We start from the raw sequence: 12,684 nt of genomic DNA, 5'->3' as shown, positions 1-12,684 counted from the left end.
TTCTGAGTCTTGTCATTTAGCAGGGCTTTCTTCCAAAATGCATAGCTACAAGTTAAACACTCCCCCTCCCATCTGTAGTCAAGTACAAATATCACTAGGATGGTGTTTGGATTTTCAGACAGCCCTGCCCTACTTCCCCCACATGTGTTCCTACAAAAAACAGTGGTGTATTTTAAAGTAGAGCCGCTATGTTTTGCAGACACATAATGGCAATGATTCACCAGTAGGTTATTTGAGAACAAAATTTTATTTGTGTACATTTTAGAAGTTTTTTTACAATTTGCTGCTCTGTGGAATTATACAGTTTTTTTCTGGTTGCAGAAAATAGAGGGCGGGGGGTGGGATGGAGAGAAAAACACTGCATTCATGGCATCAGTAAGAGTGACAAAAGGAATCAATCCCAATTGTTTAAACGACACGATTAAACCCCAAATTCAATATTGGTAGCATATTTTTTAAAAAATAAAAAATACAGTTGTTTCAGTTTTCAAACAGATAGCAGAATACATAGCAAGAAAACATACTCACTTCGATTAATATTCGTAAAATTCAAACACCGCAATATCACTACAATGAGGATTCTTATCTAATGACTAACTTTACGAAAGGACTTTCTAAAAGGTTTTGTTGGTAACACTTCAGGTCATTTGATACTATGTTGGCTTATTTGATAGCATACACAGGATCAACATACATAGATCCCTTACCCCCAGCACATTGAAGTGCAGTAAATGCCACAATCAAAGCATGTGAAGCATTCTGCACACAAACTATGGTTATACAGGTTTCCTATCTGAGCATTTGAAGAAGTCCTTTGTGCACCTATCCATCTTCAAGCTTCCTTTGACTTAGGCCTGAATTTAGTTTCACTGAATCCCTTTTTGTCTTCCTGCTGTAGCAGACAATCACTATAAATAGATTACCTTTCCTTTTTGGGAGAGACAAGTCCAAGAACACAGCATGCTTATAAACACCAGGTTCATCCCCACTTCTAGGAAATGCTCCAGCTAGCTACCAACATGAAGGATCCCAGCTCCCAAATTCACTATTTTAGGCCATAAGCATGCCTGCTAAGGCATAAGCAAATCCCAGAGATTGTCCTTCACAGCAGAAAGGGAGAAGAGTAGATTTTTCAATTTTCAAAGATGTATATAGAATGATTTTTGTGGGGGAAGGGGGGAATTGATGATGATTTTAATCAGCTTTAGTTATTATTACTACAAGTAGGAGCAGTATGTTAATTTATAACAGTGGTTCAAACTATGGGCATAAGGAACCAAGAGTTCCATAGATGCTTATTAAGGGATCCTCAGTAAAATTAAACAAAACTGGTTACAACGGATCAGGAGAGGGTTTCCTGGAATGTGTGTCCTGAATGGAGTACTCAGTCTGCAGCTGGGCTGCAGCTGGGCTGCAACAGACCTTCCTAAAGCCCTTATGTGAGTGCACACCAAAATACTCCCCAGAATCCTGTGCAACAAGCTGATTCTATGGCAGATATACTGGGCTCTCTTTGCAGACAATCAAGGTTTCCCTGTGGGGAAGTAACTGAAAAGCCAATTCTCTAGAATAAGACTATGTGTTGGTTTGTACACGCTCTGAGAAAAGTTGGCCATGATTCCCCCCCACAAAGTAGCTGCACCTTTCAAAGTTTTTGCGACTAATCTCAATAACATGGTGTATTTTAATGCAAAAAATCTCATCCTAATACAGCACATTTTCACTTAGGCTTTCTACTTCTTGAGAACACCGGTGAAGTGAAAGCACAAATGTTCAGCTGGCCAAAGTCAATTGCAGTTCCTTAATTATATTTTAATTAAAAGACAAAATATATCACTAAAACCTATTCTGTGTGAGAGAGACAAAAATAGGAAAAATAATAGTTGTAAACATAGTTAAAACGGTAGCTTATGAAGCAACCATCACAAGAAACCTTAATGAGTGCACTAATAAGTATGCATCATCACATTTCTCAGATCCTATTCAGTGGACATTTTAAGAAAAGAATAATAACCCCACAGATTTAAGTAACCAGCCCCATATTTTTATGCCATTTTTAAATTAATGAAATGTGCAATTAGAACAGTTGTGCAAGCATTTCAGTATGTTTTTGTTATCCAAATTAATCAAGTTATTAAAAACTCATTTCTGCCACTAGCAACACATTAAATTTAAACAATACAGATCTAGTATGCTTTTATATTGGTCAAACCGTATAATTGAGTTGAAATGTTCAAGTTATACAATTTTAGCAGAAAATATAATCATAAGAATTTCCCCTCCAACCTATCTCAAAACATACACTTCAAATCACTGAATAAATAATTTTGTTACAAAGCTTCTAGATTAATTTTATCATGCAGCTAGAGTTGTGTGGCAAGTGAATGTTACCATAATAGCTGCTTTCAAATATCTGATTTCTTAACCCTTGTGGGTACTGGAAATACAAAATGCCCATATTACTTGCAAATACACAGACACCTAAATGTGTGCAGCACCTACATAATCTGAATCCTCAGCCCTAAATGAACTAGGCTTGACCCAACTTAAGTTAGGCTGCAGTCCTAACCCTCTGGGATAGTATGTATTTGCCTGGTTTTGCTGTGGTGGAGGCTTCTGCTGTGCTCAGGGGAACAGACAGTGCAAAACTCGCAAAATGGGATTATCAGGATGGATCCTGCAGGAGCTGTTAAGGATTACTCTGCAGTCTCCCATTAAAATCAATGGGATTAAAATTAATCATGACTAAACTTTTCAAATTGATTTCAGTGGGACCTAAGTGCAACATAGATTGAATCCAACCCACCGATTATAAGCTATAACGTACGTGATTTCCAGATACTGTTGCTCCTCATTATCTCTGGGAAAGGAGCTGTCCCTCTTGCCCCACTTGCACACACTCTGCATACTGTGCAGTTCCTTTTCGCCTTCAAGCATGTGTGGGATACAGGGAGCACCAAAATGTGAAAGCAAAGGGACAACTTCCAAGTAGTGTGGTTAATATTGGGGTGCCTCAGGATGGTCATTGCTTTATTAGCAACCAAATAAACAAGAACTATTCAATATAAAGGGGATACTCTGTTTAAAACTTTTGCTTACAGCAATTGCCTGTCATTCAAAACAGCAAATATCATAAATTTTTTAAAAAAACACATATGATTTCCCCATATTTGGTCCAAAACTAAAAGAAAAAGAAACCGAAAAGAAATTCAACAGGCCCTCTTACTTATATTTACAATTTTAGTATACGGGATTCTAAAAAATAACATGGCTTTGGACAGTAAGAAAAGACAAATTAAGGGGATCACCAGATGCTTTCTGAAAATGGCTAGGATTAGCATTTAATTACTATTTTTGTTCTGCAATTAGGGTTCTTTACCAGTTGCAAATCTTTTTGACTGTATCTATCTTAATGACAAGCCACATCTAATTCTAACTCATATTTTAAACCAGGCTTTTGAATTAACCATTTTTAAACTGTTTTCAACACAAAAGTGTTTTAAAAGGCATATTTTATCACCATTATAAAATGAACTACAGTAGCAGCTCTTAAAGCAAGATTCAAGCAAGTTTGAAAACAGTGTTCAAGTAAAGAACTAGCCTTCTTTATCAAAGATCTTCACAACTTTGCCAAAAACCTGCAAAAGAAAAGACATTACATAATTTTTCTACATTATACCAACAAGCACGTTTCATGAATACTGCAAACAATTATTTATTGCACTTATTAGCTTTTTTAAAATGAAAAAATAAACTCAAGTGATGTATCAAAAAAGCACACACTGCACATTAAAACATAAATCTAAAAGAGAGTAAAAGCTAAAAACACATTCATAGCATAAAAAGGCAGGACAAACACTAACACAAAGTGTTCAGAGCCTTAAAAGGGATGGAACTGTGAGTTTCTTATAATCACTATGTTCAACAGGCCTATTCAAGTTACAATCTACCACCATGCACATGTAGCACCCAGCCTAAGGCAATTAGAGGTGAAAACAGATGTAAACGTTTTAGAGCAGTGATGGAGGCAGCTTGGAAGTCAGGTAGTCAATGAAACACAGAAGGGACGGGATTGACAGTGAAATCAGTATTTTCTAACTGATATATCTGTCATTGAAGTTAATGTGAGGCCTGTGGATGATACTGTGATGCACAAGAAAACTTCCACTCACACAATGGGACTTCTGCCCCTCTCCTACTTATCTGCTCAAGGGTCCCAAATCTTTTGCAGATTTTGGGGGTGCATAGAGGATTTCAGGGGATAGAAGGAAACTAATGGTGTCTGTTCTCCTGACAGAATGCCATAGTTGTATTTCAACTGCCTGTCTTCACTATATAGATTGTCCCCTTGATAATAATTTTTGGTTGCACTGATTTGAACATTTGAATGTCATCTGCAGTACAAAAATCAGAAACTATAATGGAGGGTCTCAAGGAGCTTCCAATCCTGGCAATCAAATTTATAGTGTGATCCCTGGAGTGCAAGCTCAGGATTTGGCAGCCAAGTCACTAACACATAACAAGAAGAGGAAGGCAAAGTGGCAAGGGAGGTCACACTGGCAGAGAATCCAGAGCTCATGTCAATGTGCTCCCAAAATTCCAATCTCAGTGCCACCTCAGTGCTCCCCCTCTTGGTAAGTAGAAGCAATGCTAATGCTATTGCTGCAGCTCTGCCTCACTGTGCCAACCACAGTGCCAATCCTGTCTTAGACAATAAGGGCATGCCAATTGTAGGATGAAGTACACAGCACTTGGATCCATGCCCTATTCCTGTACGCATGGTGCCCTGAAGAAACCCCCTGCACACCTTCAATCTTATGTGCAGCCATGCTTGTGACTGGGATCTGGGTAGCTGTTTTGAATTGATGATCTGAAAATAGGTGTAAATTGCTTAACTGTTAAGACATTTCTGTTTTAACGCTGGCTGCAGATTTACCTGGTATCTTCCCCATGTAAGAGAAAGAAGATAATTTAAAATGCAATGAAGAGTTGGGATATTTGAGCCCTAAGAAAATCCTGGCGCTTGTGTGTGGTTAATAGGTCATGTAAAGAAATTCAAAACCAAACCTTCTCTCTTCACAACTTACCTCATCAACAGATTTAGAGGCATCTACTTTCCTAACTTTGCCCATTTTCTCATAGAGGTCTATTATGGGCTTGGTAGACTCTAAATACGTATGGATTCTAAGGGAAAGAAAGATACAACAAAGTCATGAAATTGAAAAGCATCAGGAAGTCTAACACAGAAATTATGCATAGACACAGTACCTCTTTTCCAGACTTTCTCTGTTGTCATCACTTCTGCCACTGCTCTTTCCTCTTTCAAGGCAACGGTTAATACATACCTTCAAAGAAAAATAAAAGGGTTATTGAAACATGAAGCCACTATCAAAACATGAAGCCAGAAAAAGTAAACAAAATACTTGGGTTTTTTAAGGTACAAGACTAAAGCTATATATCAAACATTTTGCATGAATATATTCAGCTTACCTTCAATTACTTATGCTGTATATTGATAACACCACTTTTGGAAACTTTTAAGTGAAATACGAACTTAGACCTTATTCCAGCCACGTGAAATCTAACATTTCACAATCACTAGAACAGAAAGGCATCTCCAAAACAGACCTAGCATATTGTGGTAAAAGCCCTTGAAGTCTAATTATCCACTGAAATTCATTGTACATTCATTGTAATACAACACATATACTGAACTATCGTTTATGTACAGCATTCAAGAATGTATGCAGTCTTTTATTTCCTAAAGAGAATACCCTATCTAATGCAAAGGACAAAGTGATTTTTCAAGATGACAGAACTGCGGGAAAGAGGTGGTTGGTATAAGAATTAATTTTGCCTGAATACTGTAGAATATCAGTGCTCGCAAAGACTTCTTCACTGCTGGAAGCAAAAGAAAAAAAGATATCTCCCACTTTCTACAATTCTAATTGCGCTCTGGCAACCAATACTTCTTTCTGCTATGGGACAGTTCAATAGAACTTTTTTCCACCATGTCAGTTAATTGTAATTGCAAGACAATTTTGCCACAAAATTATCTAGGCTTATTGTGGGAAGGAACCAATTAACACATACTGTAATTAGTATCAAAATATATAGAAGGGAAAAGAGAAATGGAACAATAGAACATTTTTCATTGTCTCTCTTCATACAGCACAGAGGAAAGTTGCAAGTGTCTTGATATTGTGATTACCTCATTGTCACAATCAAAAAAGAGAACAAACAATACATCTGCTTTTCCATCCATGGTTTTGTTCCAGCCCTGAAGATTGTCTTCATTTCTGGGAAATCCATCAATTAAGAATTTATTCTTCTGTGCATTGGCTTCCATAGTTTCATCCATAGCCTGATGGGTAACAGAGAGCTTATATTAAACATGATTTTCTACAAGCACGGTATTGTGACATCTAAGTAATAATCCCCCTGTACCAGTGGCGTAGCGTGGGTTGTCAGCACCCGGGGCGAAATCTGTGACAGCACTGAGAGAGAGTGAGTGAACCAGGTAGGGGCAGAGAGCTGCGAGTGCGAGCGCGCGCCCCCCCGCCAGATGTTGCGCCTGGTGCGGCCGGCCCCCCTGCACCCCCACGCTACGCCACTGCCACTGCCCTGTACTACAAATACACATGTGCTTTTCATGTGAACTGTTACAAGTGTACCAAATACATTTCTTGCAACCTTAAAGTTAATTCCATACTTTCTTAATATCAATATACTTATGGCACAACTGGAAAAGCATTTAAATGAACAAATGTCTACCACAAAAATAAAATAGATGGGACATTCACACAGAAGGAAACAGGGGAGAGACAGTTTTCACTCATTCCTTGTTCACTCTGCAGCTTGGAGAGAAGATGTTCTGAAAGGTGGAGAATTTCATAGATCAGAATAGGAGATGGCAGTGAGAGCTACAAGAGGAATGAAAGAGAATTGCTTCTCCCTTTCTTTTCTCCAAAGGGAGTCCTTGCAGGATCTCAGCCACTTCCATTCACAGAATGGCAACTCTGGATCCAATCACAGAATTGGGACTCTGCAATACCCCTGCAATACAGGTAAATTCAGCTGTCCCTTACAGGGAACGACCCTGCAACCTTGACATTATCAGCATCATGCTCTAGCCAAATGAATCCTAAATATATAGCCCATGTAGTCCAATTACTTGCAGCAACGGAGTACAGAATTTATTAATAAAAAGCATCCTTCGTAGATGAGTGATTTGCCTATCTCTGGGCTTCACAAACACACAAGACATAACCGGCTGTGCATTCACATAACCAATACTCTTCTATATATTCTTATCACAATAGCAAACGTTTGTCTTGCATGTAGACAACACATAAAGTGCAATAATATAGAAGGAAGCCTCAATGGATCAGTGCATTCATAAAGACCAAATATCTACTGGTTTCTGTTCCACATAGGGTTCTAGCAACCCTAAAGAGAAAAGCATTGTTTTTTATTAAAAACATACAGGTACAAAAGTAATTCATCTATCTGTCTTGCACAGCGGTGGGAAATCTCAGGCCTGGAGCCTGAATGTAGCCCTCCAGGCCTCTCTGCCTGGCACTTGGGCCTCTTCTTATTATTAGTTCCGCTCCACACACCCCTTGAGAGTTCTTTTGCCTGACTGGAATGTCCTTGAACCATGATGTCATCTCTTGCTTGTTGGGATGGAGAGATGTGCTTAGAAACTTCTGACTTTCACATGTCTAAACGTACCTTACCCAACAAAGTTAAAAGTCACGTTAATTGCTCTGGACATATTTTCCTCTGGACGCGCCCACAAACAGCTTGTGCCCCTCCCTTGAAGACTACCCATAAGGGAATGCAGCAATCAGGCTGAAAAAGCTCCCCCCACCCCGGCCTTGCATGTTTTTGTTAGCTACTAACAAAGGGAAAGCAAATTTCTATCTAACCACATTAAAGTTTTGTTGTAAGCTGTTTTGTTTTGTTTTGTAATAGCTCCCCATGGAAAACTGTATACTCAGCACAGTATTAAAATCTTACCCTCTTTAACAAGCTGATGGTTATCTCAACAGGAACAATTTTTCCATCTTTAATGTAACGTTCAATGAGCTCTCCATACTGAGAGCCCGGTCTCTTCCTCTCATCTCGAAGCAGGTCACCTGCTGAGAGGTGTGTGTAACCGTATTTCTAAAAGAAAAATATACATTTAAGTATCTTTTAATTAAGTATAAGCAACTTCTTAAATGAAATTGGTACGTATTCTTCTTTTTAAATGCACCACATGCATCACTAAAAGACAACATGCAATCCACATATGCATAGAACATTTTCATTTAGGCTCCCTCACCAAAGTTTAATATGTAACTTTGTAAGAACTCGAACATTTGTTGGAGTTATTTCCTCCATGCAACTTTGCAGAAACCTATTAGTTAATATGTCTTCCATTTCCTCAACACCTTCACATAATCAACAGGATTTTTAAATACACTGAATTTCCCTTATAGCAAGCTTACTTGGACAAATGACTCACACTTCAACCCAGGTGCCAAGGAAAGCTGGAATATAAGGGCAGCCCCATCAGATCAGACAAGGGACCTATCTAAACCAGTATGCTGCTTCCCACAGTGGCTAACCCACAAGTACAGTAGGAAGGACAATATAGGCAACAACTGTTTTGCACAAGGGTTGTGTTCCTGACTCCCCTGCTGTTGGTGAAGCACACATTAAGCCTGCCCCACTCCCTTTCCCAGCCACTTCCAGGTTATGGGGATGCACATGTGCAAGGTCATGTGTCAACTGGATGCGCATCAATTGGCCTGTAAATCTCTCCAACATTGCTCTCCAGTGACTAGTATTCAGAAGCACTGTACCTCTCAATTTGAAAGTAGCATGCAACAATCATAACTGTTAATAGCAATTGATAACTTCTGAACAATTAACTGAAAATAAGGTTATCATTTTGTTACAAGTGTTCTCAAATACAACTGTCACCTGAACAGAATCATTCCATCAAGCTGTAGCAGAAAAAGAGAAAGGATGCAAGGCAACAGAGAGCAGTTGATTTTGGTTTCTCCTCTTCCTGAACTGCTTCCATCCTAACTAATCATTATAGGAACTTGTAACTTAGAATTGTTATCCAAGCTTGCTTATTTTCTCCTTCCTTCCTTCCTCCCTCTCCATTTTCTTTTTCTGATGCATCTTTTACATTGCAAGCCTGAGGGCAGGAGTCTACCTTGCCTCGCTTTTACTGCTCTGTAAGCTACCTGGCTAAAGAGCAGGATGGGTGGGTGGGTGTGTAATTGCACCATAAGTTTCTGCTTGTTTATATAATTACTGTTTGCTGCTCTGAATTTAGAACGTTAATTTGGCTAGCACAATATGATGTTACACCAACCCAACAGATGCCAAAGCAGGAACAATTTCATTGTATTCCTGTTCCACCAACAGAAGACTAAAATAAAGTTATGCTAGAAGACGACGTTAGGAATACTGTACACATTCACCTAAATCCCGGTGAAATGTATGTTACTTTGTAAAACATCAAGGCAAAATTTTGCATACTGTTATCTCTCAAAGAATCCTAGTGGTGTGCTCCATAGCCTTACTATGTATTTTAGACTAATGCTGTATATAAATATTAAGTCCGTTATTCCAAATATTACCTACAGAAGCTATAACCTAAATCAAAGCTTTTCATAAGAAGTTTTACCCTGAAAACCCTCACACCGGCATGCAGAATTTCTGCGTGCAGTTGAGGATTATGGTTCTAAAAACATTTTCTATAGAAGAGAACAGGCAGAAATAAATCCCTATTTGGCACCCATTTAAATCTAACACACAACTCAGTTAGCATATTCTGACTTAACTGCTTTGTACTATACATTAAACTTTTTTAAAAAACATCTTAAGATGCAATTTTATGTATACTTTCTTGAAAGCACTGCACTGAAATCAATGTGCCCTACTGCCTGTATAGAGCCATTTACTCAACTTCCAGAATTCCCTATATTTGGAGAGAATGCAACTGTGGACCTCAATTTTTACAACCGCCCAGATAATTGTAATGTGATGACTGTATGACGTACTTGGGTAAGTAAGGTAACAATCCTATATATACGTAATCACATTTTGTGCAACATTTACGATAGGGCTGTAAATGCAGCTAGGACTGAAATGAAAGATATGACATAGTTGTATATGGAATGTCTTGTCCTTGCTTCACTTATTTCAAAATAGTGATGTCACCCAAAGCAGGGAACATATTGTATTCCAAAGTGAATCCCTTTACTTCAGGCATCACCAACCTTCAGCCCTCCAGATGTTTTGGACTACAATTCCCATCATCCCTGACCACTGGTCCTGTTAGCTAGGGATCATGGGAGTTGTAGGCTAAAACATCTGGAGGGCTGCAGGTTGGGGATGCCTGCTTTACTTTATCCTATATACATCCAAGTTTTTTTCTGGTCATACCTATTCAGACAAGTAAATTACTGCCCTTGAGGGCACTTTTGCAACAAGGGCAAAATTGTGCTCTCTCCTTCATATACTGGATGGCAAAATCCTCAATTACGGGGATCTTAAAAGGCTGGGGTTGCCTTGTAAGACAAATCTTTTCTGGTCAGCATTTTGCCAATACAAATAATGGATTTTAGTGACGCAATGAAAGTACCAGTTTTACAGTTGGGAGCCACACCCAAGCTGTGAGTCATTACTAAGAATCATTATGACATGTGACCTATGCCTTATTCCTTCCTTTGCTCACTGTATGTGGTGTAAGATTACCATTGGTAGTACTGCAATGGTACTGAGAAACTAGTCAAACTCACAGTGCTCACATGGGGGTTGGCAGCATAAACTTGGCTACATTCCACATACAGTGGCAATTCGGTTTACAACTTAATCCGTTCCGGAAGTCCATTCTTAAACCGAAACTGTTCTTAAACCAAGGCGTGCTTTCCCTAATGAGGCCTCCGCCACCAGTGCCCTTCCACTGTTCAGATTCCGTTCTTAGACCAAGGTAAAGTTCACAAACCAGGGCACTACTTCTGGTTTTGTGGAGTTCGTAAACCGAATCGTTTGTAAACCGAGATACCACTGTACTTGTGCAAAGTTCAAAAATACAATGGCAGAGGTCTCCAAAACAGAAGGTGCCAACATCCATTATTTTTTGTTTCAATTGATTAAGGTGAAAGCTAAACTGAAGGATTAAGCACTGAGCTGCAATGTATGCTGTCATCATCACCACAGATTACACAGAAAAGATTATATTCAGAGTGGAATAAGGTATTAGAATACATAACTCAACATGCATTTATACCATTTATGACTTAATTGTGTTGCCAACTTTTGATTTCAGCATGAATTGGACTTTTAAGATTTTATATAGTGCCAGAAAATTTGTGGCTCATACCACCTCTTATTTTTAACAAGTTATGTTTGTGGTCTCCAATCCTGCAAAGGAAACTCTGTCTGCCTCAAGAGAGAGAGGCTTAAATAGACCACTCCTTGGTTCTTTCCAGCAAGCTTTCTAAGGCAGAAGTGCTGTGTGTACTTGCCTCAACGTGTAATTGGAGCCTTGAAGTTAGACATGGTTTTGATGCGAGTGTCTAGAACTTAGGGGCATACTTATATTACAAACAGAAGTCAGTTTAAACCCAACAGCATCTCCCAATGAATCTTAAGACCAGCAGTTTATTGATTATGAAGATTCTTTCAATTAGTTAGAAGCCATGAGAGTTGAATAGCTCAAACCATTCCCCAGTTAAAGAATGAATGCAAAGGTCACAAAATTGCTCCCCCCCCTTTAACCTCCAAACATAAGATCTTCATAAGTTACTAACAGAAACAATCACGCCAGAGGTTTAGATGAGCATTGAACCCAAGCTTTTTCTAGCCCGCAATATAACCACCACCGCCTTCCATAAGCACCTGCTTAGTTACTGAGGATCGGTCCTTTTCTGTGCCTGACTGTGGAATACCTTCCCCTGAAGCATCCCTGACACGTCTACAGCTTTTGCTTATCTATTTTTTTCTGTTGAAAAGAAAATATTCTTTTATTATCACGTGTATCTTATAAGATCCGTTGCCCTGCTTACCGTGCAACTGCTATTTCTAGCTCCGAGCCTCAACACCAGACTCGTAGCATATTTGATCCCACCGGTATCAAGTCGGGTCCAAACCATTTGAGAATCTCGAGGGCCACAAGCCAAGTCGGTCACAACTACAACCCCCATCATCCTCTGGGCGCCGGTTGACAGGGACTAGGGCGCTTCTACGGGCGCGCTGCTTGCTAGGCATGGTAGTTCTATCGCGGAGGGAAGAAAGAGGGAGAAGAGACGAGGTGCCCTTTCCGTCCCTTACCTCCACAACGCGGGCGCACTGGGTCCCCTTTCCGGCGCCAGGCCCGCCGAGAACGAACACGACCACCGGCTTCATGAGGAGCAGCAAGCGAGGGGAAGGGGCGGAAGAAGCCAAGGACGCCGCCGCCGCCGCGCCCAGCCGAGGAGCCGAGGGACCGACACGAGCCGCGGAAGCCAAGAGGCAGCGACAGAACATACGCCGGGGGAGAAGCGCCGATGGTGAGCTCGCTAACTGTCCCGACGCCACCTCACTCCTCCGGCTGAGGTGGCTGCTGAGGTGTCACCGGGAAGGGAAAGCGCTTCCGGGTTCCCGCCCGGTCACTCTCGCTGCTGCTGCTGCTGG

At 40.0% G+C, this 12,684-nt stretch overlaps 1 protein-coding gene across 2 annotated transcripts; it reads right to left on the bottom strand.

The window, feature by feature from the left end:
- Positions 1-228: 228 nt before the first annotated feature.
- CMPK1 (cytidine/uridine monophosphate kinase 1) lies at positions 229-12,663 on the bottom strand. 2 transcript variants are annotated; one of them, XM_081914039.1, is made up of 6 exons: positions 12,343-12,663; positions 8,023-8,169; positions 6,212-6,364; positions 5,269-5,345; positions 5,088-5,184; positions 229-3,638 (listed from the first exon to the last, which is right to left on the bottom strand). In XM_081914039.1, exons 1-6 carry the CDS (start codon positions 12,535-12,537, stop codon positions 3,597-3,599), a joined length of 711 nt encoding a protein of 236 aa, XP_081770165.1. In that variant the 5' UTR covers positions 12,538-12,663; the 3' UTR covers positions 229-3,596. The 2 variants fall into 2 exon arrangements, with proteins under 2 accessions (XP_081770165.1, XP_081770166.1); XM_081914040.1 differs by lacking the exon at positions 12,343-12,663 and adding an exon at positions 12,078-12,314.
- Between the last annotated feature and the right edge of the window lie 21 nt (positions 12,664-12,684).

This window comes from Podarcis melisellensis (genome assembly GCF_964234715.1).
Source record: "Podarcis melisellensis genome assembly, chromosome: 6".
NCBI lineage: Eukaryota > Metazoa > Chordata > Lepidosauria > Squamata > Lacertidae > Podarcis > Podarcis melisellensis.
The sequence above is the reverse complement of the archived record's forward strand: the minus strand, read 5'-3'. Positions and strand labels throughout refer to the sequence as shown.

Coding starts and splice junctions, on each gene's coding strand:
- CMPK1 (XM_081914039.1), bottom strand. CDS start 12,537: ATGTTCTGTCGCTGCCTCTTGGCTTCCGCGGCTCGTGTCGGTCCCTCG. Junction 6,365..8,022: donor CCATCAGCTTGTTAAAGAGG/GTAAGATTTTAA, acceptor GTTACCCATCAG/GCTATGGATGAAACTATGGA. Junction 3,639..5,087: donor CCTCTAAATCTGTTGATGAG/GTAAGTTGTGAA, acceptor TTTCTTTTGCAG/GTTTTTGGCAAAGTTGTGAA.